Source organism: Carcharodon carcharias, chromosome 3, assembly GCF_017639515.1.
Source record: "Carcharodon carcharias isolate sCarCar2 chromosome 3, sCarCar2.pri, whole genome shotgun sequence".
Taxonomy (NCBI): domain Eukaryota; kingdom Metazoa; phylum Chordata; class Chondrichthyes; order Lamniformes; family Lamnidae; genus Carcharodon; species Carcharodon carcharias.
The window spans coordinates 124,919,545-124,947,187 of record NC_054469.1 but is presented as its reverse complement, the minus strand read 5'-3'; the positions used below and the strand labels follow the sequence as shown (position 1 = coordinate 124,947,187).

Sequence of the window (27,643 nt, the reverse complement as noted above, 5' to 3'; positions counted from 1 at the left end):
CAATGTGGTTTCTGAGAGTAAAAACACAGACATTTTAAATTAATTTAATGCTGAATTAAGTTGGATGGTGTCAAGTTTCTTAAGTATCATTGGAGCTGCACTCATCCAGGCAATTAGAGAGAATTCCATCACACTCATGACCTGTGCCTCATAGATGGTGGACAGGCTTTGGGGAGTCAGGAGATGAGTTATTTGCTGCAGGATTCCGAACCTCTGACCTGCTTTTGTAGCCACAGGATTTATATGGCTAGTCCTGTTCAATTTCTGGTCAATGGTAATTCCAGGATGTTGATAATGGGGGATTCAGCAATGGCAATACTATTGAATATCAAGGGGCAATGGTTAGATTCTCTCTTGTTGGAAATGGTCATTGCCTGGCGCTTGTGTGGTGTGAATGTTACTTGCCACTTGTCATCCCAAGCTTGGATATTGTCCAGATCATGCTGCATTTGGACATGGACTGCTTCAGAATCTGAGGAGTCACGAATGGTGCTGAACATTGTATAATCATCAATGAACATCCCCTCTTCAGACTTTATGATGGATGGCAGGTTATTGATGAAACAGCTGAAGATGGTTGGGCCGAGGGCAATGCCCTGAGGAACTCCTGCAGTGATGTCCTGGAACTGAGATAATTGGCTTCCAGTCATCCATCTTCCTTTGTGCTAGGTAGGCTCCAACCAGTAGAAAGTTTTCCCCCTGAGTCCCATTGACTCCAGTTTTGCCAGGACTCCTTGATGCCACACTTGGTCAAATGCAGCCTTGATGTCAAGGCTAGACCTTTCACCTCTGAGGTTTGGCTATTTTGTCCATGTTTGAACCAAGGCTGTGATGAGGTTGAGAGCTGAGTGACCCTGGTGGATCCCAAACTGAGCATCATTGCGCAGGCTATTGCAAGGCAAGTGCCACTTAATAGCACTGTTAATGACCCCTTTCATCACTTTACAGATAATTGAGCGTAGACTGATGGGGTAGTAATTGGCTGGGTGGATTTATCCTGCTTCTTGTGTACAGGACATACCTGGGCAATTTTCCACATTGCCGAGTGGATGCCAATGTTGTAGCTGTACTGGACAGCTTGGCTAGGGGCTCGGCAAGCTCTGGAGCACAAGCCTTTAGTACTATTGCCGGAATATTGTCAGGGCCCACTGCATTTGCAGTATCCCTTGTGTTCAGCCATATCATAATATCATGTGGAGTAAATCGAATTGACTGAAGGCTGCGATCTGTGATGCTGGGGACCACTGGAGGAGGCCAAGATGGATCATCCACTCGGCATTTGCGGCTGAAGATTGTAGCAAATGCCTTATCTTTTGCACTGACATGCTGGGCTCCCCCATCAATTAGGATGTGGATATTTGTGGAGCCTCCTCCTCCAGTGAATTGTTTAATTGTCCACCGCCATTCTATTATAAAATTTGTAATAACGGAACACTTGGAAAGCATTAACATGATTAGACAAAGTCAGCATGAGTTTATGAAAGGGAAATCAGGCTTAACTAGTCTACTGGAGTTGTTTGAGGTTGTAACTAGTAGAATAGATAAGGGAGAACCAGTGGATGTGGAGTATTTGGATTTTAAGAAGGCTTTTGATAAGGTCCCACATAAGAGGCTAGTGGACAAAATTAAAGCGCTTGGGATCGGAGGTAATACACTGGCATGGATTGAGAATTCATTGACAGACCGGAAACAGGGAGTGGGAATAAGTGGGTCGTTTTCTGGATGGCAGGCGGTGACTTGTGGTGTACCGCAGGGATCAGTGCGTGGGCCCCAGCTATTCATGATATATATAAATGACTTTTATAAATGAATAAGGGAACCAAATGCAATATTTCCAAGTTTGCTGATGACACAAAACTGAATGGGGTTGTGAGGAGGATGCAAGGAGGCTTCAGGGTGATTTATACAAGTTGTGTGTGTGGGCCATCACATGGTAGGTGCAGTATAACGTGGATAATTGTGAAATTATATGCTTCGGTGGAAAAACAGAAAGGCTGAGTATTATTTAAATGGTGATATATTGGGAAATGTGGATGTGCAAAAGGATCTGGCTGTCCTTGTACACCAGTCAATGAAAGTAAACAGGCATTTGTAGCAAGCAATTAGGAAGGCAAATGGTATATTGGCCTTCATTGAAAGAGGATTTGAGTTCAGAAGTAGGGATGTCCTACTGCAGCTATACAGGGCCACACCTGGGGTATTGCATGCAGTTTGGGTCTCCCTACTACTTGCCATAAAAGGAATGCAGCGAAGGTTCACTAGGCTAATACCGGGGATGGCAGGACAGTCGTATGTCGAGAGATTGGTTCAACTGGGCCTGTATTCACTTGAGTTCAGAAGAATGAGAGGGGATCTGATTGAAATGTATAAATTCTAACTGGGCTAGACAGGCTAGATGCAGGGAGGATGTTTTCCCTGGTTGGGGACCCTAGAACCAGAGGCCAGAGTCTCAGGATATGGGGCAGGCCATTTAAGACTGACATGAGGAAAAATTTCTTCACTCAGAGGGTGGTCAACCTGTGGAATTCTCTACCACAGAAGGCTGTGGAGGCTGGGTCACTGAGCATATTCAAGAAAGAATTTGATAAATTTCTGGATATTAGGAGCATCAAGGGGTATGGAGAGAAAGCGGGAACATGGCTTTGAGATAGAGGATCGGCCATGACCATATTGAATGGTGGAGCAGGCTCGAAGGGCTGAATGGCCTACTCCTGCTCCTAGTTTCTATGTTTCTATTCACGACTGGATGGCACGCAAGTAGCCCTGTGTTGTAACTTCACCAGATTGACACCTCATTTTTAGGTATGCCTGGTGTTGCTCCTGGCATGCCCTCCTGCACTCTTCTTTGAAGCAGTGTTGATCCCTTGGCTTGATGGTAATGGTAGAGTCGGGGACATGCCAGGCCATGAGGTTACTTATTGTGGTTGAGTACAATTCTGCTGCTGCTGATGGCCCATTGCGCCTCATGGTGGCCCAGTCTTGAGTTGCCAGATCTATTCAAAATCTATCCCATTTGGCCAGGTGGTAGTGCCAGACAACATGATGGAGGGTATTCTCCATTTGAAGATTGGATTTCATCCCCACAACAACTGAGCGATGGTCACTCCTACCAATGCTGTCATGGACAGATGTACTTGGGGCAAGTAGGTTGGTGAGAATGAGGTCAAATATGTTTTTCCCTCTTGTTGATTCTCTCACACCTGCAGCAGACCCAGTCTTGCAGCTATGTCCTTTAGGACTCGGCCAGCTCAGTACTACCGAGCCACTCTTGGCGATTGACATTGAAGTCCCCTGCCCAGAATACATTATGTGCCCTTGGCACCCTCAGTGCTTCCTCCAAGTGGCACTCAACATGGAGGAGCACTGACTCAACAGCTGACAGCGATAATCAGCAGGAGATTTCCTTGTCCATGTTTGAAATAGTGCCATGAGACTTCATGGGGTTCAGAGGCGATGTTAAGGAGTCCCAGGGCAACTCCCTCCCGACTGTATACCACTGTGCCGCCACCTCTGCTGGGTCTGTCCTGCCGGTGGGACAGGACATACCCAGGGATGGTGGTGTCTGGGACATTATGTATAAGGTATCATTTTGTGAGTATGACAATGTCAGGCTATTGCTTGTCTAGTCTGTGAGACAGCTCTCCCAAATTTGGCACTTGCCCCCAGATGTTAATAAGGAAGACTTTGCAGGATCAACAGGGCTGAGTTTGCCATTGTCATTTCCGGTGCCTAGGTTGATGCCAGATGGTCCGTCCGGTTTCATTCCTGATTAACTTGCTTTTAGTGGTTTGATACAAATGAGTGGCTTGCTAGGCTGTTTCAGAGATCATTTTAAGAGTCAACCACGTTGCTGTGGGTCTGGAATCACATGGAGGTCAGACCAGGTAAGGACGGCAGATTTCCTTCCCTAAAGGGCATTAGTGGGTTTTTACGACAGTCGACACAATTGAGAGTAGACTCTCAACTACAGATACTTGTCTTGAATTCAAATTCCATCATCTGTCATGCTAGGATTCAAACCCATCCGCTGAGCATTTCACTGGTCTCTGGATTACGAGTCTATTGACAATGCCCCTACGCCATCACCTGTTGACAATTTCCTAAAGAAATTGAAAAATGCAGCCAGAAAATGTAAATTTAGGGATGCAGATGAAAAGTAATTGGACCAGTTTACTTGGAGCTCTGCACACCCTGAAGTAAAAAAGAGCTCCAAGTAAACTGGTCCAATTACTTTTCATCTGCATCCCTAAATTTACATTTTCTGGCTGCATTTTATAAGGGATAAGCTCACAATATCGCAGGCTGTAGGTGCTACTAGAGCACATGAAGCCACAAAGTAGATAGATGAAGACGCTGACCACCCAAATGGCTAGTTTTCAGTTAAGTCAAGTGAAAGACAGCAGTGTTGATGCAGTGAAACAGCAATAAAAGAATGCTCACCAGACAGAAAGCTGTGCAGGTGCTGTGGACAACCGCATTAGCTCACAGACAGAAGGAAATGTCCTGCATATGGATGAAACAGCAGAGCTTGTGGGCATCAGGTCACTGGGAATAGATGTGCAGAACAAAGGGAGAAGATGTTAAACGTGTTGTCATAGACAGAGTAGCATGATGAATGAGAAGTAAAAGAAACAAAAACATCCATACTTTAGAAGATGACAATGAGTTTGAGAACACAATGGGCATAGGAACGTTACAACTGCATGAAAAGGCTGAATGCAGCAGCTCTCAGAGAAAAGAATTTTACACACCATTCAGATCAGGAAGCGGATGAGAAAGAAGCCTACATAAGTCTGAAGCTGAAGCTTATCCCGGAGTAAAGACTAATATCATCCTGCTCAGACCAAACCAGAAGGTCTTTTCTGAAAATTTAAAAGACAATCGTTATCCAAGGAAAGGCGCTCTGAAACTGAGCAACATCATACTAACAGCATACGGATGAACATAGTTTCAACAGTTTCACAGGGACAACCCAAATCAGAGGGACACACAAAGGAAAAGATGTTAACTGTATGTTCTATGTTATTGAAACAGATGGTCCTGCTATCCTGGGGCTGAGCAATTGTGAAGAGCTGCAGCTTATCTCAGTAAACCAGGAGATGACAAAGGCGAAACTGAGGGTTGAAGGTAGTACACCCATTGACCAGCATTCTCCAATCAGAAGTGAGGAAGATCTGTACAAATGTACCCAGAGTGCTTTGATGAGATAGTTGGATGCTTTGAAGATTTTGAGTTCCATATCACTATTGACCCAGCGATGAAACCAGTGATTTATCCCACACATGAAGTACCAATGGAACTAAATGGAAAGCTTAAAAAATAGCTCCAAGAGATGGAAGAAAAGAAGGTGATTGCCAGAGTTACAGAGCCTACAGACTGGGTAAATTCCATTGTGGTGTGAGCAAAGCCGAATGGATGGCTAAGAATTTGCCAGAATTCCCAAAGATCTTAATCAAGCAATAAAGAGGAATCCTTACTCCAACACTGGAAGAGATCACACTAGCACTGGCAGGGGAAAAATGTTTCCAGCAAGCTTGATGCCAGAAATGGCGACTGGAATGTGAAGCTTAATCTTTGCTGTTGACACCCTTTGGTCGCTACAAATTCCTACATCTACCTTTTGGCCTTAAAGTGAGCCAGGATATGTTCCAGCAGAAAATTGAGGACGTAAAGGAGCAGACGGTATAGCTGATGATGTCCAGATCTATGGTCTAATTGAAAAAGATCATGACCACCACCTACATGAAGTCATGGAGAGAAGCAAGAAAGCTGGGATCAAAATGATAAAAACAAAAAACTGTGGATGCTGGAAATCCAAAACAAAAACAGAATTACCTAAAAACTCAGCAGGTCTGGCAGCATCGGCGGAGAAGAAAAGAGTTGACGTTTCGAGTCCTCATGACCCTTCAGCAGAACTGAGTGAATCTTAAGAAAGGTGTGAAATATAAGCTGGTTTAAGGTGGGGGTGTGGGGTGGGAGGAGAGAAGTTGGGGGGGCTGGGGTGGTTGTAGGGACAAGCTAGCAATGATAGGAGCAGATAATCAAAAGAACACAGAGGTGTTGATTTTGGTGATATTATCTAAACGAATGTGCTAATTAAGAATGGATGGTAGGGCACTCAAGGTACAGCTCTAGTGGGGGTGGGGTGGAAAGGCTAGCAGGGCATAAAAGATTTAAAAATAATGGAAATAGGTGGGAAAAGAAAAATCTATATAAATTATTGGAAAAAACAAAAGGAAGGGGGAAGAAACAGAAAGGGGTTGGGGATGGAGGAGGGAGTTCAAGGTCTAAATTTGTTGAATTCAATATTCAGTCCGGAAGGCTGTAAAGTGCCTAGTCGGAAGATGAGGTGCTGTTCCTCCAGTTTGCGTTGGGCTTCACTGGAACAATGCAGCAAGCCAAGGACAGACATGTGGGCAAGGGAGCAGGGTGGAGTGTTAAAATGGCAAGCGACAGGGAGGTTTGGGTCATTCTTGCGGACAGACCGCAGGAGTTCTGCAAAGCGGTCACCCAGTTGACATTTGGTCTCTCCAATGTAGAGGAGACCGCATTGGGTGTAACGATTGCAGTAGACTAAGTTGGGGGAAATGCAAGTGAAATGCTGCTTCACTTGCAAGGAGTTTTTGGGCCCTTGGACGGTGAGGAGAGAGGAAGTGAAGGAGCAGGTGTTGCATCTTTTGCGTGGGCATGGGGAGATGCCATAGGTGGGGGTTGAGGAATAGGGGGTGATGGAGGAGTGGACCAGGATGTCCCGGAGGGAATGATCCCTACGCAATGCTGCCGGGGGTGGGTGAAGGGATGATGTGTTTGGTGGTGGCATCATGCTGGAGTTGTTGGAAATGGCGGAGGATGATCCTTTGAATGTGGAGACCTGTGGGTGATAAGTGAGGACAAGGGGGACCCTATCATGTTTCTGGGAGGGAGGAGAAGACGTGAGGGCGGATGCGTGGGATTCCTCTGACACCTTACGTCACATCAACAATTTCCAGTTCCCTGGCTCCATCCGCCTCCTCTTCACCATGAACGTCCAATCCCTCTACACCTCCAGCCCCCACCAGGATGGTCTGAGGGCCCTTAGCTTCTTCCTCGAATAGAGGCCCGAACAATCTCCATCCACCACTACTCTCCTTCGATTGGCTGAACTTGTTCTCACACTGAACAATTTCTCCTTCAACTCCTCTCACTTCCTCCAAATAAAAGGTGTCGCTATGGGTACCCACATGGGCCCCAGCTATGCCTGTCTCTTTATGGGGTATGTGGAACATTCCTTGTTCCAGTCCTACTCCGGCCCCCTTCCACAACTCTTTCTCCGGTACATCGATGATTACTTCGGTGCTGCTTCCTGCTCTCGTCGGGACTTGGAAAAATTTATTAATTTTGCTTCCAATCTCCACCCCTCCATCATTTTCACGTGGTCCATCTCTGACACTTCCCTTCCCTTCCTTGACCTCTCTGTCTCAATCTCTGGTGATAGACTGTCCACCAATATCCATTACAAGCCCACCGACTCCCACAGCTACCTCGACTACAGCTCCTCACATCCCGCTTCCTGTAAGGACTCCATTCCATTCTCTCAGTTCCTTCGGCTCAGTTGCATCTGTTCTGATGATGGTACCTTGAAAAACAGTTCCTCTGACATGTCCTCCTTCTTCCTTAACCGAGGTTTTCCACCCACGGTCGTTGACAGGGCCCTCAACCATGTCCGGCCCATCTCCCACAGCATTCCGTAGGGATCGTTCCCTCCCGGACACCCTGGTCCACTCCGCCATCACTCTCTACTCCTCAACCCCCACCTATGGCATCTCCCCATGCCCACGCAAAAGATGCAACACCTGCTCCTTCACTTCCTCTCTCTTCACCGTCCAAGGGCCCAAAAACTCCTTGCAAGTGAAGCAGCATTTCACTTGCATTTCCCCCAACTTAGTCTACTGCAATCGTTACTCCCAGTGCGGTCTCCTCTACATTGGAGAGACCAAATGTCAACTGGGTGACCACTTTGCAGAACTCCTGCGGTCTGTCCGCAAGAATGACCCAAACCTCCCTGTCGCTTGCCATTTTAACACTCCACCCTGCTCCCTTGCCCACATGTCTGTCCTTGGCTTGCTGCATTGTTCCAGTGAAGCCCAACGCAAACTGGAGGAACAGCACGTCATCTTCCGACTAGGCACTTTACAGCCTTCCGGACTGAATATTGAATTTAGACCTTGAGCTCCCTCCTCCATCCCCACCCCCTTTCTGTTTCTTCCCCCTTCCTTTTGTTTTTTTCCAATAATTTATATAGATTTTTCTTTTCCCACCTATTTCCATTATTTTTAAATCTTTTATGCCCTGCTATCGTTTCCATCCTACCCGCACTAGAGCTGTACCTTGAGTGCCCTACCATCCATTCTTAATTAGCACATTCGTTTAGATAATATCACCAAAATCAACACCTCTGTGTTCTTTTGTTCTTTTGATTATCTGCTCCTATCACTGCTTGCTTGTCCCTACAATCACCCCAGCCCCCACCCCCCCCCCCCCCCCCCCCCCCCCCACCTTAAACCAGCTTATATTTCACTCCTTTCCCAAGATTCACTCAGTTCTGCTGAAGGGTCATGAGTACTCGAAACGTCAACTCTTTTCTTCTCCGCCAAAGCTGGGATCAAGTTCAATGTAGATAAATGCATTGTGAAGGTGACAGAATGCCAGTTCTTCGAAATGGTTTACACACTAGATGGAGTCAAGGCGAGTCCTGAAAAAGTCACAGCCAACCCTAAGATGGAAACTCCAAAAGGCAAGAGAGTTGAGAAGTTTCCTTGGCTTGATCCAACATATGAGTTCTTTAATACCTCACATGTTAGAACATACAGCAAACTCATGAGAGCAGCTGAGAGAGGATGTTGAGTACCAGTGGTCAGAGCCACACGAGAGGAGTTTCAACAAACTCAAGTAGTAATCAAGGAGACAAGTCTGTCATACTACAACAGAAAGAAATCTGCCACTCTGCAAGTTGATGCTTCCACAAAAGAACTGGGAGCAGCCCTCGTACAATTGGGAAAACCAATAGCATTGGCATCCAAAGCTCTAACATTAGCAGAGATCAATATGCTAATATTGAAAGAGAGCTTTTGGCAGTCGTGTACGGGTGTGAGAAGTTCCATACATATCCCTATGGGAGAAAGTTCATCGTGGAGAGTGATCATCATCTACTAGACCAGATCTCTGAGAAAAATCTGTATAGAGCACCAGCAAGACTGCAGAGGGTAGTCTTGAGGCTTCAGAGTTACGATTTCACTCTGAAGTACAATCCAGGAAGAGAAATGGTGCTGGCAGGTGCCTTATCTCATTTGTTGCCACAGGAGAGACATGAGATAAAAGATCTAGGTACAAAGATCCATCATAGTGAACGTAAAAGCACTGAAACAGAGTCAAATTAGAAACGGGACCAGCAAAGATGAAGAGCCTACCAGTAAGTGATCAAGGGATGGCCTGATAAGATACAGCCAACACAGGCAGCAGTATTTGTCTATCAGAGATGGCATCCCACCAGAGGATGTTGTTCTGCTGGCTGGATACAGAATTTTCATATCCCAAAAAATGCAGGAAGATCTTGTCTAGAAGCTACATGAAGGCCACACAGGAATGGAGAAGTGTAAGCTCAGAGCCAGATCGGCTGTCTACTCAATAAGCATCTAAAAAGATATCAAAAGAATGGTGTCTACATGCAGCGTATTCCAGAAGTACAGAATGCACAGCAGAAAGGGATGATGATAGCTACTGGAGTACCACCCAGATCATGGCACATTGTGAGAGCCAATTCATTCACACACCATCATAAATGGTGCCACAAAGCTGCAGACTGCTACTCAAAGTTCCCTCTTATCTGAAAGGTGAAAGATTTGAGGGCTACAACAATCATCTCAGAAGCACACATTCTGTTCACTGAACAAGAGATTCCTGAAAGAATAATATGTGACAATAGAACCCAATCTGCCTTCACAAAATTTAAGAAAGGAATTTGCTGAACATGACCACCTGGACATGTTTTTCTATAAACCAATGCCTCCTGGGGTAAAGAGAACCCTCACGAAATGCTAAGAGACAAAAGAAGTCCCAAACCTTGCTTTGTTGTCACTCCCATCTACACCTCTCAATGCTGACATGAAATCACCTGCAGAGCTGTTGAATGGAAGAAAGCATAAGGTAACTTTGCCAAGCGAGGTACTCCTTCCAATGACCAGGAGGAAGACAGCAACTTACTGATGCACAGGTTGTAGGAGGCCAACGCTTTCATGCCAAATTCCTGCCTGAGTTGTTGAAAGAGAAGACTGTACACGTACAGTATCGAATCATGTAAACCTGGAACCCAGCCTTGTTGGTGAAGCTGATACTCTAAGGTCATACATCATTGAGACTGAAACCGATAAGCAAATGAGAGAGAACAGAGTCCATATTCAACCTACACCTGAGCTGGAAGAGCAGAATAGATCATCACTAACCAGCGAGATAGCATCAACAGCATAACCAACAAGCAGTGCAATATTAACAACGCACCAGCAGTTTACACAATATTAGCAATATCAATTTCAACTCCTACAACACCAGGAGCAACATGCATAACATCACCTGTGCAGCATGCCAACTCATCTCTATGAGTGATAAATGCCAAATCTACAAGATGGAGGCACAACCTAAGCAATGTTGTGAATAAAATTTTTAGGAAAGAAAACAAGCTAAATAAGAATTTTTAAGTTGTTCAATTTATTTATAAAAGTTGACTGTTAATCCTCTTTAGAAACCAAAAGTTAATGATTGGAACAGTTATGTGATATAAAGGCATTTAATAAAAATGTGCATCTGGGGTGCCACATTTTACTGCTGCACTAGAGTTTTGTGCTGAGCAACAGTCTGTCAGTCCACCAGCCACATGGAGAAATGCAAGAATTACACTCGATGAAGCTGCAACATTTTGAGCCGAAAGTGTGATCATTTCTAACTTATGGGAACCAGATGACATAACAATTACTGTAAAAACAGTTATGAGCACTAAAAATGATGAACCGATCTTGAATGTTTACCAACCTGTCCGGTGACTTAATAATAAAATCTGCCAGACTTCCCTGGGCCTGTCTGCTTGGGAACTAGTTTTGTGCAAGGCAAAAATGTTAATTGATTCTGTGGGCTGGATTTTATAGGGCACCGCAGTCTCTACCCCTCCCTGGTTAAAAAATCCATGGGGAGCCTGGCCACGACCCCAACAGCTGCCTCTCAGCAATTTAATGTTGGGAGCAGCATTAATTTCTTGAAGGTGAGACTTCTGCCCCTTTCTCAGGAGGAAGTCCCACCTTAGAGAACTGCTGGTTAAGCGCATGGTCAAACATCCCAAGTAAGTCCAGGGACAAGGATATCAGCCAGGAGGGTGGGGTCCTGGTTCAAGAGGCCAAGGGGGAAGGGTTAAAGGTATGGGATGACATAGGAATGGGGTGCCTCTGATGGGCCCAGCAGAACTACAGAGGAGGTTTCCCCCCCCACCAGCCTGTGCAGCTAAAGCTGCAGGATTTCCCACTGGTGTGGGCCAGCAGTAGTTGAGGCACTTAATTGGCTACTTAAAGGCATCAATAGGCCCAAGGGCAGGCCAACTGATGCCTCCCCAACTCTCATAAAATTCTAGTCTGGTTGGAGAAGCACATGGGTAGGCAGCAGGAAGGCTGCTGCTGGATTTTACCTGCTCCCGCCTTCAAACCCACCGGCGGGGAGCAAAACATCCAGCCACACTTTACCATCATTATATATGAACGAAAATCTTTATCGCTGCAATAGTAGTATATCAGGCAATCCTTGTTCGCATATCTTAGTGTTTGATTGTGACCAGCATAAAGGACTTAAACCAGTGCCGAATGAGCAGAAATTTCCTCCAATTAAATAATGGGATGATGAAAACTGTTATTTTCAGCCCCTAATACAAGCTCTGCTCCCTAGCCATCCTTATTCCAACATTCTGGCAAATGTCTGAGGTTGAATCAGACTATTGGCAATCTTGGTGTCATATTTGACTGTGATATGAACATCCAGCCACATAGCTACGCCAACACTAAGACTGCCTAATTTAACCTCCGTGACATCAGATGACTCCACATCTGCCTCAGCTCATCTGCTGCTGAAACACTCATTCAAGCCTTTGTATATCTAGACTTGACTATTCTATCCCACTCTTGGCCAGCCTCCTATGTTCTAACTTTGCAAACCTGAGACCATCCAAAACTCTGCTGCCCATGTCTTAATTTGCACTAAGCCCTGTTCACCCATCACCTCTGTGCCCACTGACCTACACTGGCTCCTGGCCAAGTAATGCCCCTCAATTTTAAAATTCACACACACGTTTTCAGATCCCTCCAGGGCCTCACCCCTCCCTAACTCTGTAATCTCCATCAGCCCTGCAACCCTTAGATATAACTGTGCTCCTTTAATTTTGACCTCTTAAGCATCCCCAATTTCAATTGTTCTGTTTAATTCTAAAGAATCCCAACCCTCTGAGTAAGGAAATTTCTTGTAATCTCAGTCCTAGATAATCGACCCATAAGACCTCTTGTTTTAAAATGGCCCTGTGAAGTGCCGTGGGATATTTTATTACATTAAAGGTGGTGTATAAATACCTGTTGCTGTTAAACTGGGCTAGGACCAGTTTCCTGGAAAATTGAATAACAAGGTTGGCAGTGGAGGTTTAAATTAATAAAGGGTGGAATGGGGGATGAGGGATTGGGAGGATTCAGGAAAGGATAACTTCAAAAGCAGTAAGAGAAATGTCAGCTGTGGAGACCAGAGCATTAATTGAGTAATAATTAGCAGAGTGAATCAGGACTGAACAGAGAGCTCATCAAAGTCAATAGGACAGTATTGACTAAAGTGACATAAGGGAAAAATGGAAAAAAGGTAAAGCTCATAGCACTCTGCCTGAACACGTGAAATGCTCATAACAATAGATGAATTAATGGCACAGATAGAAATTAATAGGTTTGATGTAATAACCATTAGAGAGATGTATTTTATGCTCTGCCCTATGGTGAATTTTGTGGCATGAAGAGCATTTAATCAGGTGAGATGGTGGCAGGTGAGGACTCTGCCACCTTCCTGCCTCCACCCCAATTAATTAAGGCCAGTAGACAGCCTTTCCGCCTTGCTGTCTATTGAGGGCTTGGCCTAAATAGCCAAGTGGTTATGGTACTGGGTTTGTAACCCCAAGATCAAGAGTTCAAATCTCACAATGGCGAAACAATGTAACTTCATCTGAATAGGAACAGATGGAAACATGTTTGTACTTGAAATAGTTGCTGTCTATTGAGGCCCTTAAGGGGCAATTAATGTCCTAATAAAGGGTGAGGAGATCTTAGCTCAGAAAATCAAGGTGTAGAATCAGTTTAGGTGGAGCTAAGAAACAGCAAGGGGTAGTAGAAAGCACATAATAGGCATCCTAACAGTAGGAACTCAGCAGGTCTGGCAGCATCGGCAGAGAAGAAAAGAGTTGACGTTTCGAGTCCTCATGACCCTTCGACAGAACTGTTGACAAGTTCGACAAGTTCTGTCGAAGGGTCATGAGGACTCGAAACATCAACTCTTTTCTTCTCCGCCGATGCTGCCAGACCTGCTGAGTTTTTCCAGGTAATTCTGTTTTTGTTTTGGATTTCCAGCATCCGCAGTTTTTTTGTTTTTATCCTAACAGTAGGATTTACATCTTTGTACAGTCTGGGCAAACCAAATTTGCAATAATATTGTGGAGGATGAGTTCATTGAAAGCATTTAATACCACTTATCAGGTCAATATGTTGGAGAAAACTAGGTAACAGGCTGTTTTGTATCTAGTATTATGCAACAAGAAAGGGTTAATTCATAACATTGTAGCAAAGCAGCCTCTGGGAAAGAGTGGCCATGTTGGATAGAATTTTATATTGAGTTTCAGAGTGATTTAGTTAAATCTGAAGCTAAGGCATAAAATCCAAACAAAGCAAATTGGGCAGAATATTATGCTTGGCATGCAGGCACGCGCCCAACACACCTGAGCGTAAAATGATGCGCGATGACGTAGGGCGAGCGTCCCGATGTCATCACGCAGTCTCGCGATGTTTCATTTGGTGGGCTCGCGCTGGAGTTGGCTGCGTGCCCGCCAACAATTAAAAGGTCTATTAAAGCCATTAAGAAGCTAATTAAATTCAAATGTATGCTGCCTGTCCAACCTAACGGTTGGTGGACAAGTGAAAAAACCAAGCGGCCTTTACATTTTTTAGGAAGCATCATCCACGGGAGGGATGAGTTTTCCTAAAGCAAATAAACATCAAATAAAAATTTTATTTTTAAATTAAAAACATGTCCCAGCTCATGTAACAGAATTTTACTTCCTTTATTTTTTTTTAAACAGCGCTTCATCTCCCTGAGGCAGCCCTGTGCCTCGGGATTTGAAGTGCTCTTGCGCACACATGCGCTTAGATTACAGTAGGCCTGCTCACCCTCCTTTTCCCGCCCACACAGGCAGTGCTGAGCGCTGCCACTCATGTTCCATGCTGGACGGGCCTTAATTGGCCCGCCAGCTTGAAATCGCAGTGCAGAGCTGGTCATGGGCAGCGGTTGGTTTCCTGAACGCCCCCTCCCACCCCCGCCAAGCACCCCCGCCAAGGGCAAAATCCTGTCCTATGTCTTCACTCCCCACCACAGGCTCTACTCCCTGGCAGTCAGCTTCATTCTTCTCCCTGTCCAATATCTGAGGCTGAATTAGATCGTTTGCAACTTTGGGGATCTACTTGACTCTAAACCGGGCCACTGGCACTATGTCCGCTCAAACACCGGGGTTGCCTGCTTCAACACCTGTAAAAGTGTCAGTCTCCATCCCTACTTCAGTTGATCTGCTGCTAAAACACCCCTCCACAGCCTTTCTACCTCCAGAGATAACTATCCCGCAGCACTCCTAACTAGACTCCCATTATGCACCGAAAACTTGAGCTCATCCGAATCTTTTTTAAATGATGGAAGACTAGGAAATGTTGATGTTCCGAGGGATCTAGGTGATCTTGTACATGAATCACAAACAATTAGAAAGTAAGTAGTCCGTTACCCTTTATTTCAAAGGGATTTTTGAAATGTACCCAGAGCATGAACCTGGGCCCTGGCTTACTAGTTCAGTAACATTACCACTATGCCACTGTCTCCCCATTATTGGAGTATAAGAATAAGAAAGTCTTACTGCAATTCTATAGTGCCTTGATGAGACAACATCTGAAGGACCATTTTGGCCTCCTTACCTGAGGAAGGACATACTTCCATTAGAGGGAGTCTGTGAAGGTTCACTACCTGATTCCTGGGATGAGCAGATTGTCTAATGAGGAGAAATTGAGTAAACTAGGCCTATATTCCCTAGGGTTTAGAAGAATGGGAATTGATCTCACTGAAACGTTGAAACAATTCTTAATGGTCTTGACAGGGTAGATGCTGGGAGTTTGTTCTCACTGGCTGGGCAGTCTAGACCTAGAGGTTACAGATTGGAATAAAGGGCCAGTCATTTCAGACTGAGATGAGAAGAAATTTCTTTGCTCAAATGGCTGTGAATCTTTGGGATTCCCTACCCCAAAGGGCTGTGTTCAGTTGTTGAGTATATTCAAGATAAAAATGTAAGGGAATGAAGGGATATGGAGGTAATACAGAAAGACAGAGGTGAGGTAGAAGATCAGCTATGATCTTATTGAATGGCAGAGCAAACTCAAAAGAGCTGAATTACCTGCTTCTGCTCCTATTTCTTATGCTATTATTACAAGGGAGGAGGAAAGATTTATTGATTAAGAGCAATTGAAAGATAAATTGATAGATTAATTAATGGTTACAAGTGGGAGGGAGGTTATTTATTGTACAACAGGCTTTTTCTTGAATTCTGACCAGAAGTGAGTAAAAATTGCCTCCCCAATCATGGAGCAGTTTTCGACCAGGGAACGAGAATGACAATTGATTGCCATGAAAGAGAAAAATAATTTTCTGGCCTCTTGAACATTCCCAATTATAATCACTCCAGCATTGGTAGCTGTGCCTTCAGTTGTCTCAGGCCTTAGGTCTGGAGTTTCCTCTCTACACTTCTCCACCTTCTTCACCTTCCCCCTTTAAGACACAGCTTGAAACCTACTTCTTTGACAAAACTTTTGGTCAAAATCTCCACCTTGGTAGGAAGGTAAATTGCACTGCATTGGCCTCATGGGGAAGAGTGGCTGTAATATTTACCAAATCTTTCTGAATAACCTTTTTTTGTTCTTCTTGCGATAGGCCTGCAAAAGTAATAGGCATTTTCCCATAGTTACAGAAATTGATGGCTAGAAATCTTCTATTTTTATCCTTGAAATTTATCAAATAATTGATCATGTTTTTACATATGGAAATAAATTATTTATATTATTAGGTTCTTTAGTGAGAAATAGAGTGGAATTGATAACCATTTATACAGTCTTACCTTAAAAGTGCCATTTGCTGATGAACTACAATTTCCTTCTGACTCTACTAGCTCTGAAATACAGGCAAGTTGGCTCATATTTGGATATGCTGTTGCATTTGTCCAATGGGATCAATTCATTCTTTGCGGTTGACAATGCTGCTTATAATACACAATGAAGAAAAATCCAGACTTGAAGGAACCTTGGAACATTGCATTAGGTCAAAGGCGCTACATAAATGCTTGTTGCTGATGAAACTCAATCTTAAGTGGTGTATTTGGGGGAGGGCAGTGTGTTGGAGTGGGGGCAGTGCAGTGGTGGTGAAAAACAGAGTTCCAAGCTCCAATTTGGCACTCGTTTTGACTTATTGTAAACAGCGATGAAGCCATAGTATGGGTCCCATGAGAAATAGGCAGAGTGAAACCTGCAAAGCAGCACAGACAGTTGTAGTCTAGCAGTGTTCAGAAGGTGTAATTTAATTAGTGTTGATCGTGACTCCAGATGATTGTGATTTGATCAGGAATAATTTAGTACTTAACAGCCTCTTACATGCATTGAGTATATGCGGGAAGATAAAGTAAGTTGCATAAATTAATGTGCCACATTCATGTGTGCTAGTGCGTGTTAGTGATGCCTACCAGTACTGTACTATTTAATGTAACCTCCAAGCAGGCAATTATTTTAACCCCTAAAGGATGGTGCAACAAACATGTTTACTTTTGTATTTTTATGTACAGTATCCAGTAGCTCTTGCGTCATTAGGGAGGGCTGCCAGTGATTAGAATATTTATCTACCTGTCATTCAGTCTCGGCAGCTCTAGGTCATATTGCTGCTTTCATTGTTAATGGTGTTATTAAAATGTCCCACTGAGTTCTGGGCTTTTCCAACTGAATATATTGATATCCATGTGAGGAAAGAAGATAGCAACAGCATACTTTTACATAGTGCTTCTTGCGTAAAAGATATGTCCCAAGATACTTAACTGAGGTTTAAGAGAAAAAAAAATGGGTGCAGAGCGAAGAAGGAGATATTGGAAGGAGTTACCAAGAGCTTGGCCAAATATGTGGGTTTGACCTAAATCTTAAAGGACAAGAGGGAAGTTGGGAGGCAGACAGATTTTCAGTAGGGAATCCCAGAGCGTGAAGCCAAGGTGGGCTAAAAATATGGCTGCCAATGGTGAGACAAAAGATTGAAGGGATGCTGACTAAAGAATGGAGAGTTTGGGAGGGGGGGGGTTGGTTCTTGTTGGGCTGGAAGAGGTTTCAGAGATAGACAGGGGTGAAGAGTGAAGGAATTTAAACCAGGGATGGGAATTTTAAATTTGATAGAGGATGGAGACCAGTGTAGGTCAGTGAGGATAGAATGATGAGCTAGTGCAATTTGGTGAGGATAGAATAGGGACAGGAGAGTTTTCTGTGAACTGAAGCTTACAGAGGGTGGATAACAGGAGGCTCACCAGGAGAACTTTGAAGTAATTGAATCTGGAGGTTAAAATGGCATAAATAAAAATTTCAATGGCATATTTTACTAAGGTGGGTGAAAGTGGGTAGCATTACAAAGGTGGGGTTGAAGATGGCTGACTTTACTGAGGTAGGAGTGAAGGTGGGCAATATTACTGAGGTGGGGGTGAAAGTGGGCAATGTTACTCAGGTAGGGGTGAAAGCAGGCAATGTTACTGAGGTGGGGGTGATGGTGGGTGATGTAATTGAGTTTGAAAAGGAGGTTGTTGTGATGGAGAGGTTCTGTGGACAAATAGCACACTGAGGTTGCAAGCAATCAAACAATTCAGCCTGCAACAGTAGCAAAGGCGATCAACAGAATTACTGGTGAGAATAGAGTTTGTGATATGTGCTGTAGACAGTGGCTTTGATATTCCTAATATTTAGCTGGAGAAAATTGTGGCTCATCCTGGATGTTGAATAGCACAGAGGCAATGGAGGGCTTGATAGGCACAAAAAATAGTGCCTTTCGAAATAAGTACATTTCCTTCTCAAACCTTTTCGTATAGTGCTTATTCTGAATCTCAGATAACTGTTTCTTTCCCCACACCTCACTTCATGCCAAGATTTTGGGGGAGCTGTTATAAATGTTAACATACTCCTTGCTGATGAGGGGCCAGAGGAAGGGTATTGCCACCGGGCAGCCCAATGCTGCCTCACTCAAACTCCTGAACATTGTACATTTTAACTGAATTGTTTATTTGGCTTCTGTAGTGAGTGTTTGTATGTCATTTAATTCTCAATGTGAAAGCAATGACCTCTATCTTTGACAATATTAAATAGCTCCTTATATATAAAATTACAATGTAGTAATTTAAATGTGTATACATGAGAAATGACATCAGACCCTGTGACATAAATTAAGTTCTTTATATTACATTGTTGCATGTGTGAGATCACATAAACTGCAAAGACTTGTGTGAGTGGTTTCTTAATCTAACAGAGATAAAAGGCATATTCAAGCTAAATCACCTGTTTAACTGGACTGTTATTAATTCCAAATACATATACTTTGCCTATTGTGCAATAATGATCAAAACAATATGACTATTTAAGTAATGCACTGCAAGTACCTTGCAATGAAACATTTGGCAGCTGTTGTTTGCATAGAAATATATATCTGAGCGGAATGAACTCTTTTGCTTTGTACAGTAACTGTTTAAAATTGAATCATTGTGATCATTTGATTTCCTAGCTATTCATTGGAGCTCTGCCTCAAATGAGTGAGCTACTATTTTTAGCCATTAGCCTGGTGTACATCATCATTGGCTTATCCGTGTCCACTGAAGTCATTATTTGAAACACTGGCAATGGGATCCAAATAAAACAAACAGTGAATGGCAACACTACTTTAAAGTGGCTAATAGCAAAGGACTGGTAATGGCTGATGGAGGGGGAAGAAGCCTCTCTCTCTCTCTCTCATCTCTTTGAAAACTTGTAATGACCTGACAGGGCACTGCTTTTCACACTGCCTCTTCTTCTCTCATTTCAGTGGCTTTTCATGGCCTCCCTTTAAAAATCAAGAAGGAACCGCAGAGTCCCTGTTCTGAGCTGAGCACTGCCTGCAGCCATGAGCAACCTTTCAAGTTCAGTTATGAGGAAAAGTGCCTGTATAATGTCAGGTAAGATAGTCCATTAGCAATCTCTGGTGAATATACTGGTTTCCAGCTGTTATATGTAACTTTCTTTTCCTGCAAATTAAGATATTTCCTTATATACTTCTCTGCCTGCAGTAACAGAAACTGCTCCTTGTCTCTATGCACTTAAATGTAGATTTTTTTGTTAGTGTGCTCCCCTTTCCTTTTCTCTCCATTCTTATCCCAGTGTCATCATTGCTTCTTTCTGCTTGCTATAAGGTGGCTTGATGGGAGCGTGTTGTGTACTGTCATAGTCTGAATTCAGAAGGCATAGTACAGAAAGGTTTATGTTGCCAGTTTGATACCATAGACTAAATATGTCACTGTCCTGGCCTATTCAGCTAGGCACAAATGCAGCAGGTTAAATTGACTCAAAGTACATGAACTGGAGGTGTTCTGTAGTTTTTATGTCACATCCATGGATTTAGAAGTGTTTTAACGATTGTCCTGAAATGAAAATCTTTTCTTTGTCTGCTATACATCATTAAGGTCTTTTTAACTACTTACGATGAAACATTGCACACAAACTGCTAGAAAGATTGCAGCATTGTGTTTGTTGAAGAAAAATATTCTGAATTTGTCTTCAAGAGAAAATCAAACATATAACTCAAGATTTAATTGTTTATGATGGGAAAGGATTTCTGGTAAGTGCTCCTGATAAGAATTTATGCACCCCCCTCATTTGAGTATCTGTAAGAGGTTTTAAAATATAGGCCAGGATTTTGCCCTCGTTGGGCAGGCTTGGTGGGGGCGATCGGGAAGTCTACTGCTGTCCGCAATTGGGTCCAGACTGTGATTTCACGCTGGCTGGTCAATTAAGGCCCACCCAGTGTGAAACATGGGCGACAACACACCGCTGCCTGTGTGGGGAGAGGAGGGTGAGCATGCATGCGCAAAGGTGTGCACTGGAAAACTTCCCCGAAACACAGAGCTGCCTCAGGGAGATGAAAAGCTTTGAAATTAAAAATAAAGAATTGTAAAATGTTAAAAATACATGTCCCCACATGTGACCCTCCCATGGATGAGGTCTCCTAAAAAATCCAAATGCCGCTTTGCCCTTTCGCCTGCCCGCCAACCGTAATGTTGGGTGGATAGTGAAATATTTCTTTCAGTTATGACTTTAACGGCCTTAATAGGCCTTTTAATTGTCAGTGGGCATACTGCCAATTCCTGCGCGCCTGCCGACTGAAATATCACGTAAGTGCGCAATGATGTTGGGACGTTCGCCCGATGTCATCACGTATCATTCTATGCTCGTTCAGGTCGGGCACATGCCTGCCCAACAAGCAGAATATTCTGGCTTTAGTGTGTAAAATTCAGATCATAGTGCTCACTTTGGGCACGTAGAGGCATGTGCTGTGCTTGTGCACACTTCTGGTACGAGTCACATCAAACACCACATTGGTGAAGGCGATGGTGAGCACCTGCCGGACATGGCTGCATGTGTGTTCAGCAGCAGAAAGGACTCCCCACCAGCACTACTGAAAGGGATCGTCAACTACTTACAGGTTAGTTGCTGATTGATTTCTTCTGACCGTTGCTACAATTGCACAAGTGCTTTCCAGAGTTCTTTGAAGTTGCTAAAGCCTACGTGGAGTGGTTTGACAGGTGCTGAAGGACTTTGTCCTGACTCCAAGGATTGTGCACAAACGAATTACCCACAAACATGGATATACTCCTTGGAATACAGCATGACTGGGAGAATGAGAAGTAGTCACACAGGACAGGACAAGATGCTGGAAGAGTGAGCATGAGGAGGGGGAGGAGGATACTCAGCAGGAAGCCATATCTACCCAGGATGTTGAGGAAACAGTTTTCTTTGGTGAAGAACAATATGTACAACGTCTGCACTTCAGTAAGTAGATCCTTTCTGAAATCTGTCACCAGCTGCAACCACAATTGCAACCTCAGAGCAGGGTGAGGATCACCTTGCCAGCTGCTGTGAAGTGATTGTGGCCATGAACTTTTATTTGTCCGGCTCCTTTCAGGCTGAAGTTGGAGATATTTGCAACAGTTGTGTAAAGGAGGTAATTAAGGCACTCTATTCAAAGAGTGCTGATTACATTTCATTCACTCTTGCCAGAGACAAGTAGGCAGAACAGGTTTGTGGCTTTGCTAGAATTACAGGCTTCCCCATGGTGCAGGATACCATTGACTGCACATACATCATTTTGCAGGTGCTGCATGGCAACCCTGAAATGTGCCGCATCTGCATGCCTCAACATCTAGCTGGTGCACAACCATACAAGCGAATCATGCCCAGGACCCTGGCAGCAGCCATCATTCTGTGCCGGCCTGCTGTGCCATCTGCATTTCAGCCACAACAGCAGACCAAAGGATGACCAGTGCTTTCCACTGACCACATAGCTCATGATTCCGATGCATGAGCACACAAATATGGGCAGTATGCATGCTATAAAAGCCATGATGCCACATGAAATATGATAGAGCAGATCGTTGGGTGTTTAAACAAAGCTTTCGCTGCCTGGACTGCTCTGAAGGAGCTTTGCAGTATTCAGCAGAGTAGGTGTCAAGGTCCGTGGTAGTCTGCTGCATGCTGCACAACCTCACCATCATGAGGGCTTAATTCTTACTGGCAGATAAATGGCAACAACTGAGGAGCAGCAAAAGAAAGAGGAGGAAGAGGAAGGGAGGTGACAGCTTAGAAAACTCCGGGTGGAATTTTCTATTCCCGTTGGTGGTGGGCATGGACAACATGGCGAGAAGGCCAAAAATTGGTTTTGTGACATCACAAAACCAGTTTGTGATCATCTGCTCTGCCCGTCAATGGCGGGCCGCATTCTCACTGTCGGACGTTGGGAACTTCATTGTAATACATCTGCATTTCACTATAAGCCCAGCTCACCGGAATCATCCCCCCACACTGGATCATCTGCCCAGGTCGGCATGATTGCAGTGATTGTATGCCAATGTGTTTCACAACTATGCATAAGCAATGTGCACCTGGCAGGCTGCACTTCGCTTGGGACTTCAAGGCTTGTTTGCCTACCTTGCTTTGGGCAGTGTTCATGGCCATCAGTGCCAGGCTTCATAGACTGCACCACATTACTTTTAGGGGGGCTCACAAGTAGGTCTCTACCTACCAGAGCAGCCATAAGGAAGGGGTGTCTTTTCAATGGCTGCAGGGCTAGGGCTTGCTTGGGGAAGGGGGATAAGTGGCCTCAGGCAATGGAAGAGGCTGTAGGGCGAGAGCTGTACTGGGGAAGGGGGGTATCATAGGGTGTGTGCGGGGGCACAAGTTGATCTGTGCAAGTGGCCTCAAGATGGCGAGGGCTGAGGAGGCTGTATCCAGAGGAGATGAGGCCAGATGGAAATTTGAGGACGTGTGTGAGACAGTGAGTGGTGATGTCCCTTGAGCTGGCAGTGAGTGAGGTGCCAGTGAATGTGTGATGGCCTTGTGACTGAGTGAGTTTAGAGTGATGAGGCGGTTGCCTTACCTTGGTGTTCCAGGAACACGTTACTGAACCAGGGGGTGAGGGGGGGTTGGTGGGCTACAGTCGTCTTGCCTTTTGGGGCCATGTCTTCTGTGCAGCTGTCCTAGGCTGGAAACACTGAGAAGTGTGCATGTGGCTGCACTTTAAATATGGCATCCGGTGTGAGGAAGCAGCATGGTGACGGCGTATTGGGCAAATGAGGGCCCACTCGCCATCGAAACGGTGTGTTTCCCGGGAATGCATGATTAATGAGGCGGGACTGGGAGGATACGGCGTGAAATGCTATCATTGCAGCTGGCAGGTAAAATGTTATTTTCCCCGCCCGCTACTGCACATAGTGCAAATCTAGAACAATTCCGCCCCCCCCTTTCTCATAATACTGTCTGTGAACAACTCATCAGATGTGAAACCAGTAATCATAAGTCCAATTCTCCATTTACCAGCAGTCCCATATCTCCCTTTCACTCTAGAACTATTACAGTATCCATGTGACCACAAAACAAAAAGAAAACAACGTAAAATATATACATCCTGAACCAAATTTATAAAGCAAAGAATGCTATATTCCATATAATAGTTAGCTAATCACCCTAGTGCTTTTCCTTAGTGCCTGTCTTACAGGTGCCTTTTTTTGTCCTAGTCCTCCTACACAGCGCTACCTCAGTGGCTGCAGCCGGGCTGGTGGAATGCTGCTGACTTGGGGAAACTGCAGGTAGCCTTGTAGGAAACCCTTGAGCAGCTCTAGGCCAAGGTTTCACACTGCACCACCTTGCCATGGCAGTAGCAGTTTGGCTGGCTGACAGGCAACAGCAAGGGTACTGGCAGAATGACAGTAGTGGGAGAACAAAAGTTATTATCCTGAGGGAGGACAGCAGGTTTGCGCTGTGTGGAATCACTGCCATTCCCCTGGGATGGTGCCTCAGTAATCTGTTGGAGGACAGATTGCTGCACTGCATGACTTCAGAGTGAGCATCCACTACAGCACTCTGATGTTAGGTGGATTTTTTCCTCTGTTGCAATGGAAGAAGAAACATTGGCCAACAGGTGCTGCGCCATGGTTGGGTCTAAATGTGTGTTAGTGGACCTGCTCACTACTTTCATGCTGGAAAGGATGGGCTCTAAGCTCTGTGCAAAACCCAGTGCAAAGCCCTGTGCAAAGTTGGTGCCGGGTTCCTCTACGCTCCTTGACAGTGACATCAGGCTTCCTGACAGGCCTGCCACTGCTTCAAACATTTTATTCTAAATACCCAGCAGCCTTCTTCTGTAGCCCACTGCATCCAAGTACTTAGCTGAGTCCTCTGCAGCAGAACTCGTGTGACCTTGTCCTCCACCCTGTTGACACTGTGCTACCCTCGTTCCCTGTCCTGGCTGCAGGTGACTTGTCCTTAATGTTTCACCAGGTTAAGGTGTTGTCTCTCTTGCTATCCCCTAAATTGCACATTAAGTTATGAATTAAGTCCAGTGACAGTGCTTCTTCACAGTCAGTGTTCTGTTGTTCTGCCCCCATTGCCTGACCGGGTGGCAGTTCTTGGATATCTGAAAGGAAAACATCACAAAGTGAGAGGAGGTGGCCATGCAAGAGATGCATACTTACACCATCTACAGCTTGTAAATCAGAGGGGATTGCAGAGTGAGAATGAAGTGGGATGTGAGAAGGAGGATGAGGTGTGTGGATATCGTCACCTTCAATGGACTCTGCACCACCACTGGTCATGGCCTCCATCATTGCTGCTGCAATGATGGCCAAGCATTGTCTCTTCCATGGGCTGTGTTTGTCCCACGCCAGTTAGTTCCCGCTGCTCTGGTTATGCACCATTTTATCCTACAAGAGAGAGGGATGTATGTCAGTGAGTGGAGTGTAATCTATTTGTGTGACGTGGCTGTCATGGTTGAATAACTGGCAATGCATGCAAGTTCTGAGATGTGAATATGCTAAGTGTGTGCGTGTGATGCATCTATGAGTGTTAGTAAAGAATCCTAATTGATGGAAATGTGTGTAGGTGAGTGATGCAATTGTGATACATTGAGCAGTTGCTGAAGCTAGTGGCATAGTTGGTGGGATACGGCATTTGAAGATTGATTCACTGACCTTGACCACTCGTATGATCATTGAACTTCTTGTGGCACTGTATCCAGGCTCTGAGGGTTAACTCCTGGCATTGACTTCTGCCATTGCTATCAGCTGTCCCTGCCTTTCGACTGTGTTTCTGGAGGGCCTGCTTTCCCCCTGGCAGATACAGGACATCTCTTGTCCACCACCTCCACCAAGGCTTCCAGTGCAGCACCCAAAAAGCTTGGTGCACGCCTTCTCTACATTGTACCATTATTCAGTCTTTTTCCACATCAGAGTGACTTGCGCAAGAACTTCCACCATGTGCTGCAACAACAATGCTTTAAGAGGTTCAAGGTAGCCGTACCTTGTCTAGCTCTCATGATTTAGGGCCCCTTGCTGAAGCGTGCAGCAGCTTAATAGTGCAGTTAGCTTTGGCTGCCTGCTACAAATCATTGTAATGTGTAGGCAGCACAAAGTTGGCATGCTGTCTTCATCACATTGAACTGGTGTGGGTTAATCATGAGACCCACGCCCATTTTTGGGGACTGTCTAATGTAGTACTGATAGAATTCACAGCCTTATTGGTATCCTGTTCATCTTATTATTCTTACTGAATCTTATTAATTTAATCAGTCACCCAAAGAGCAAACTTTTAAGAGGCTTAGGAAGTCAAATTGTCAGTAAGACTTCAGGGCCCTGAAAATCCACGAGCTTTCAGGCACACGGTAGGAGTGTCATGAGAGGCTGTTAAAATAGGCCGAAACCCCATGTACACAGGAGTGGAATTTGATCAGAGGTGATGGAGATGGTTCGATCAGATAGGGTAGAAGCAGGTTGTTGACCTGGGGGTTGAAATTGTCAGTCGGGTGGCCTGCTGATCCCATAGAGAGGTCGAGGGCTTGAGGAGGCGGGAGAGACAAAGGCTTCACCACAGGATGTTCACAGTTCTGGGGAGGGTTTATTTGATGCCTTGGAGGGGAATCAGAGTTAGGAGGCTGAGGGGTGGTAAAAGACCTTGTGCTGGATCAGAGGCCAAGCAGGGAAAGTCAGTGGGGGGTTGCCCACTCTTAGAGGCTCCTCAGGCAGGCACCTGGATCCAGGAGACAGGTGCAAAGGCACTTAATCTGCCAAGTTCTCGCCTCCATATAGCTGCAGGTAAAGGACCTAAGCTCGGAATTAATCTTAGATGATGCAAGCTTGTGCAGTACCTTGGTTAAATTGATTCTGGAAGTTTTTTCACCATCCTTTAGTATTATTAAAGAGTGAATGTTGCCATCATGCTTTTGGAAGATGCAAGGGGAGAGGTAATGAAGCACTCAATAGGCCTTTCACACTTCAGTAGTGAACTCATAACTCACAATTAATAGTGCTGCTATAAATAGAGACATTTTTATGTCTTCATTTGACATCAACAGGCATTTAAACTTTCTCTGGATCTCTCAACTGATGCTAGTACTCAGTACTCCCTGACTGACTTTGTCAACACACTAAAGTGTTTAGGGCATTCGGTGTGCTTATCTACATAGTAGTGCTGTAACACAAGTCTATTGGTGCAGAGGGCGAGCTCAGTGTCAGATTTCTAGGCAGGCTTGCTTGATATGCATTCATTCCTTTGAAATACTTAAAATGAACCGGCACACGGGATTTCATGTTCGGAGCTGTCCTGTAAAGGGATTGGCACCTCCTAATGCCTGAGTGTGTGGGGAAAGTGATGTAGGTAGGTCCTTCTCCCCACATTTAACCCACAGTCCGAACCAGGATAAAATTATCTTTTGATATTACTGGTCTTCAGAAGTGGCACAGAGGAAAGCACATTTTGTCCTGTACTCTCTTGTTTTATTTGTGGGCTTGTTTATGTTTCCCTAGTGCCTACGATCAGAAGCCACCCGCAGGATTGAAACCCTCTAACCCACCAACCCCATCCAGCACACCAGTTTCCCCCTTGCACCATGGGTCACCTAATCCTGCAGCAACTCCCAAACCGGACAGAAGTTTTCCAGCTCATCTGCCTACTACCCAGCCCATTCCAGAGAATGCCTATCCATTGGATCCTAGGTCAGCAAGTACACTTAGTTATTTCCTATATTGATTTAGATATGATAAGAATTTGCTGATTCCATCCATGAGTATCTTCTAAACTCAGCTGGAGATAAGTAAAACCTAAATAAACAGCCAATAGGATACTATGTTAATTGCCTTCTTGGAGGAGCATCATCACAAAATGATATCGTGTGGTTGCTGCCTGTGTTTAAAGCTGCTGACAGCAGAAAAATAAATGGACCCAAAACTGATGTGGATATATATAGAAATAATGGGAGTGAAATTGCTTTTGGGGCAGTTGTACAAAATGGATGAAGGTGAATTGGTAGCCTGCTTAATGTCCTGAGGGTTTTCTTCTCCACTAAAGTCAATGGGAAGCAAGATCAGACAGGGTGTAAAGCAAGCTCCTGACTCACTCTTGTCTGTTCTATTCTCCTGCCCATGGCCAGTTTTACCCACAGCCTTTTCAAATTGTTGGTAAGTTCACTGACTGTCTCATATTCATTATAAAAATATCTAGCA

The 27,643-nt window shown here is 44.7% G+C and overlaps 1 protein-coding gene across 2 annotated transcripts in view; it reads left to right on the top strand.

Annotated features, from left to right (window-relative positions):
• etv1 (ETS variant transcription factor 1) overlaps window positions 1-27,643 on the top strand; it is a 150,789-nt gene that overhangs the window by 44,991 nt on the left and 78,155 nt on the right. Inside the window, exons 6-7 of one of the 2 annotated variants that reach the window (XM_041184313.1) lie at window positions 19,429-19,558; window positions 26,948-27,136. In XM_041184313.1, the coding sequence (XP_041040247.1) occupies window positions 19,429-19,558; window positions 26,948-27,136 (319 nt within the window). The remainder of the gene's footprint in view (window positions 1-19,428; window positions 19,559-26,947; window positions 27,137-27,643) is intronic. The other variant, XM_041184314.1, reaches the window with a different exon arrangement.